Genomic DNA, 5,770 nt, shown 5'->3' with positions numbered 1-5,770 from the left:
TGGTCACATAACACAATGTTGACTTAATACATAAATAAATTTTTAAAATTTTAAAAGTTAAAAAAAAGTCATAAAGTGACATGTGATACGCACTAGTATTCATTTTCTGTTAACTATTTAAACTTTGTTAAAAAAAAAAACGAAATTAATAAAAAAATAAGAAAATAAAACCAAATTAAACAAAATAGATGAAAATAGTAACTAAAATTATATTTTAAACCTTCTAAATATTACATTATAACTAATAACTAAAATTTAATTTATAAGAATTGATAATTTAAATTACAATATTATTATTTATTTATTAAGTCATATAATACACAAAAATTATATTTTAAATTATTTGTTATTTTAATTTATATCCTTTGCTATCTTTAGGCTATAAGAGATCAGTTGTTCAGTCGACCTTATTCATGACGATGACACATAGCTACTACTACGTCGTCATTGCTTGTCTGGTTCAAACAGACTGAAAATAAAATTAAATGAACTTGCTTGACAACATTAATTTTGGAGAGAGAAATAGAAAGTGATTTTTTTTTTTTTTAATTTTATTCTGCATCAACAACACTCATTTATCTGTCAAATATTTTCACTTATTTTACTTTGTTTCTCTCGTACAAGAAAATATGCAGTAACTTGATCAAGTTTCTTCAACTATTTTAATTTCTACTTCATTCAAAGAATTTAATTTACCATTTTCTTATATTATTATATCATTCAACCAACCTTATCCTCATAACCTAAGTACTTGATCAAGACGACTGAAATAGGGTCTGTCACAATATAAAGCCACATACTAATTCACCCCATTTGAGCCTTTGAGTTATCCATTCATCGTTGAACATGGCGAATGAAAAAAATCTCCCTCTTTATGATAAAATTTGGGTGAAGCACACGTTTTCAAGAACAATGGATTCCTTGATTTTGCTCCTCCTCTTCCTGCTTCTCGGTTATCGTATTTTCCATGATGACAGCAACACCTTCTCTTTCTTCGTTGCTGTCATATGCGAATCATGGTTCACTTTCGTTTGGATTCTCGTCATCAACACCAAATGGTCTCCTGCATATACCAGAACCTACATAGATCGTCTCTTGCTTCGGTACTAATAATACAGTTAATACAGTTAATATTGTTTTTCTTATTATATAATACATATGTCTGTTTCCAATAGGATACCCGAGCCTGAGCTTCCATCAGTTGACCTATTTGTGACAACAGCGGACCCTGTTCTTGAGCCACCTATCATCACAATCAACACTGTCTTATCTCTCTTGGCACTTGATTATCCTACCAACAAGCTGGCTTGCTATGTTTCTGATGATGGATGCTCCCCTCTTAACTTCTATGCCCTTCTCGAAGCTTCTAAGTTTGCCAAGCTTTGGGTACCCTTCTGTAAGAACTACAACATTCAACTTAGAGTGCCCTTCAGATACTTCTCTAACAACACCAACCCTGCAAACAATGAACATTCACCAGAATTTATTCAAGACTGGCGAAGACTCAAGGTAACCTCGTATACTTTCAACTTTGTTTTTTTTTTTTTCTTTAACATATTTGGACTAATTTGTCAAAAAAAACATTATTGAACATTAAATTTGTCGATGACTTCAAAAGTAAAGTTACAAGGAATCAATCTAAACGATTTTTTTATAAATTGTTGAAAAAGTAAAGTCGTGAAACGTTATAACGAGTCTAACGTTAATAAGTTGTCCTGACGGCTTCACTTTAATGATGTTCGTGAGTCCATACAATTAACCCATGACCATTGGACAATTTTGAGACGGTAAAAAAACCTTCAACCTGATAATTCATCTGATTAAAGTTGTGTCGTGTATAATAAATGTAAGACTTCTACAAAATCTTGTTAACAAGCAAACATGCCATGGTTTTGTTTAGAACCTTAGTTGAAAATTAATTTTAATTAATATTTTTCTTATGCTAACAGCCAATTAATAGATTTTTCTTTATGGTTTTTAAAAGTTGTTGTCAAAAGTAATAGTTTTATATTCCCGTACATTGTTTTATTAGTATATTTTTCAAATGAAGTCTTATTCAGTTTAATGATCCCAACATAAAGACAACAGAGTGGTTGACAAAATGAAGCTTTCTTAGCTTCACGTAAACTCATCCACATATAAAACAAATACCATTTGCCTTTTGCAATGACTTGGACTAAATGTCACTGTACAAGTTCCAACTTTTTATCCATATGTATGGCAACACTCTCACGATCCTTTCGACAATAGAGATGGGACAAATTTTTTGATGGGAATGTATAAAAAAATCCACAATTCAATAACGTGGTAAGTTAAATTAAGTTCTTTCAAACTTACAATAATATTTTATATTTTAAAAAATTAAATATATTTTTCGTCTTCAAATTATAAAAAAATCATGTTTTACATTATACTAAAATATAATCTTTACATATTATTTATATTAGTTTTTTTAATAACAATTTGAGAACGGAAAAATAAAAAGAATATCTAACAACATAAAAAAGTTGCAATAATGACTCAAAGTATAACCAAATAATAATACCTATAACTAAAAAAGAAGATAAACATATTTTAAACTATAATAATTATTGTGACTCTCTAGACATTTCAAATTAACAATCCAAAACATGAAAACAAAAGAAAAATATTTACAAACTTGTTAGCCAAATATCATTCGAATCCGACAGTGACAGAATTTTCGGGATTAAGTTTTTTGGGTTATTGTTATGTTGTTATTCTTTTTTGTATTATTAATTTGATATGACACTTATTTATTAGTTTTTATTTTATTTTTAATAAAATATTTATTTTATTTTATTAAGAAATAACTATTTTAAATTCTAATTTCTTAACAAATATTACTTGATTTTTTTTTTTAAGTTGAATTACTTAAATTTTAAATTAATTAAAAAGTATAAAGTTATAATATTATGAAATATTTAATTATCTAATATTATTCAATATATTTCAATGAAAACTTCAGCTAACGTTATTTGTGTTTGTTTGCAGAAGGAGTATGAGGACCTTTGCAGTAAAATTATAAAAGCATCACAAAATTCGATTCCACTTACAGGAGAATTTGCTATCTTCTCCAATACACAACTTAGAAACCATCCAACTATAATTAAGGTACATCATAAATTATTGCAGTTAACAACATAAATATATGTACGCGTACCTTTTCCTACTTTGTCAATTTGTTTTCCTTATAAAGAAAATTAAATTTACTGAAATTATTATATTTCAATAAAAATTTTATTTTTATTTAAATTTCCCTTAAATAATTAATTTTAGTATGCAATATGCAATATTTTCACTGAAAAATAAAACTATTATAATAAAACTGTTTTAACATACAATAATATACTGCTAAATACGTGTTAAAAGAACTATCTAAGCTACTAATGCAATAGATAATGGATTGGTGGTCTAAAATATTGCAAATCTCGTTATTTTAATTTTTATAAGGGATGACAAAAAAATCCGCGCCTGCAGATAAAATCCGTGACGGATAGTTGATATCTGCGGATATTTACTATCCGAAACCCGCGGATAGCGGATATTTTAATATCCGCTTATAAACGGGTCGGTTGTAGGTATTATACTATCCGTACCCGCGGATATCTGCTAGCCGCAAAAAATTAAAAAAAAATAATTTTTATTTTATTAAGTTAAATATAATTAAAATTAACACTAATTTATATTTTAAAAGGTTAAATTTAATTAAAATTCTACTGTATGAAATATACCGATTGAAATTAATTGTCATTTATTGATAATTAACAGGTATTAATAGGTTAGATTGCTTTACTCTTTACAAAATATACGGTATTGATTATTGATTATGGGGTTTGATTGCCTAAAAATATACTACACTAATTAATAAGTCACATTGTCTTACTTAGAAAATATACGATATTAATTATTTATTATACGATATTAATTATTTATTATTGGATTTGATTGCTTAAAAATATATTGCACTAATGGTTAATCAATGGACTTGCCTGTCATAGGCTCTATAAATATACAATTGATCTAGGTACAATCTTCCTCTTCTATGCTAATAAAATTTAGACCTTTTTATATCTTAAGTTTTTTCTGCACGTCAACAACCCATCGGAGTGGATGACATTCTCAAGAAGGATTGAAGATCAAAAGAGAACAAAACAAAGAAGAACGACTGACTATCGAACCAATTCAACCCAAGCAAAAATTAAATTTTAATTTATATTTAATTTAATTTATATTATATTTTATATTTTTTTTTGTAATTCTATTTAAATTTTATTTTAATAATTTATAATAATATATTTTTTTAAGTATTTGCGGGTATCCGCGGATATCCGCGGGTTTTAAAATATCCGTGGATTTTTTTAGGCAGATATCCGACGGGTAACGGATCGGGTTTCGGGTACAGTTTTATTCGACGGGTCGGGTTCGAATATCACACTATCCGACCCGAATCTGACCCGCTGTCATCCCTTGAGGATAACTGAGTTTGTCGTTTACACTCAATAATTAATGTTAGAAGTTGAAAATCAACCCGATCCAAAAATAATAATTAGAAATCGATCAAAAAATTTAATTAATTAAAATTGACATTTTTTTAATTTGTTGGATTTACTTTTTCTTCAACCAAATAATGATTTTTAAAAATTAATTAATTATTATAAACATATTCTAGAAATTCAAGGTAAGTTGAAAATTCCATATTGCTTATAAAAATGTATAAAATGATTTAGTATATAAGTAAGAGTTCATAAATCTATTAGGTATAATTTAGTTCCTGAAAGAGAACACATATATACAGCTTCAAAACAAATACTTTTGCACTGTGTTGTTAGGTAATATGCGAAAACAAAGGTCTTTCAGACGAGTTGCCACACTTAATCTACATATCTAGAGAAAAGAAGCAGGAACATCCACATCATCATAAAGCTGGTGCCATGAATGTGTTGGTGAGTTTCTTTTCTTCAGTTACTGTTAGTAATCTGTATCATTATTTTGTATTCAGAATTCTTTCATACCTTTTGTATCATGAACAGACAAGAATTTCTGGAGTGATGACAAATGCTCCTTTTATNCTCAACGTTGATTGTGACATGTATGTTCANAATCCAAAGATTGTCCAACACGCCCTCTGCATTTTACTAGATTCAAANGGAGAGAAAGAAGTTGCATTNGCACAATGTATCCAGCAATTCTACGATGGACTNAAGGATGACCCTTTTGGAAATCAACTTGTGGCAAAGTTTCTGGTGCGTCNAGTTTCACGACANCTAGCAAAACCCTTAATATGANTTGCAAAAAATAAGAGTTATAAGATTGATTTGAGACATNCTCCTTTTGTGCAATGCAGTACCTGNGTGGTGGGNTAGCAGGGATCCAAGGAATATNTTACNNTGGAACAAATTGCNTGCACAGAAGAAAAGTAATTTATGGCCTTTCTCCGGATCATCACATTCGAAATGGAAAGAAGCATCATGACATCACAGATGGTACTTTGATTTCACTGTTATCGTTTATGAGTTTATAAAATTATTATACTCATTCTCAGTTTCAAAAGGTCAACTGATAAGAAACTTCAACTTTTGAAATTATAATCATCTGATATACCATGTTGTAATATAAATGTGTTTGCAGAGAAACTCTCAGAAAAGAAAAGAATATTTGGAAGTTCAAAGAGGTTTTTGGAATCAGCTACTGATGCTTTGGAAGGGAAGACATTGGCTTCCAATGATAATATTTTGAAATATGTTGAGGC

The 5,770-nt window shown here is 28.6% G+C and overlaps 1 protein-coding gene across 1 annotated transcript; it reads left to right on the top strand.

The window, feature by feature from the left end:
- The first annotated feature begins 570 nt into the window (after positions 1-570).
- Positions 571-5,665, top strand: LOC106753111 (cellulose synthase-like protein H1). The gene is made up of 6 exons (XM_014634903.2): positions 571-1,103; positions 1,176-1,509; positions 3,013-3,132; positions 4,851-4,964; positions 5,052-5,504; positions 5,650-5,665. Exons 1-5 carry the CDS (start codon positions 847-849, stop codon positions 5,304-5,306), a joined length of 1,080 nt encoding a protein of 359 aa, XP_014490389.2. The 5' UTR covers positions 571-846; the 3' UTR covers positions 5,307-5,504; positions 5,650-5,665.
- The last annotated feature ends 105 nt before the right edge of the window (positions 5,666-5,770 follow it).

Source organism: Vigna radiata, unplaced genomic scaffold (assembly GCF_000741045.1).
Source record: "Vigna radiata var. radiata cultivar VC1973A unplaced genomic scaffold, Vradiata_ver6 scaffold_234, whole genome shotgun sequence".
Classification (NCBI taxonomy): domain Eukaryota; kingdom Viridiplantae; phylum Streptophyta; class Magnoliopsida; order Fabales; family Fabaceae; genus Vigna; species Vigna radiata.
Note: the sequence above shows the minus strand (reverse complement) of the source record. Positions and strands in the feature narration are given on the sequence as shown.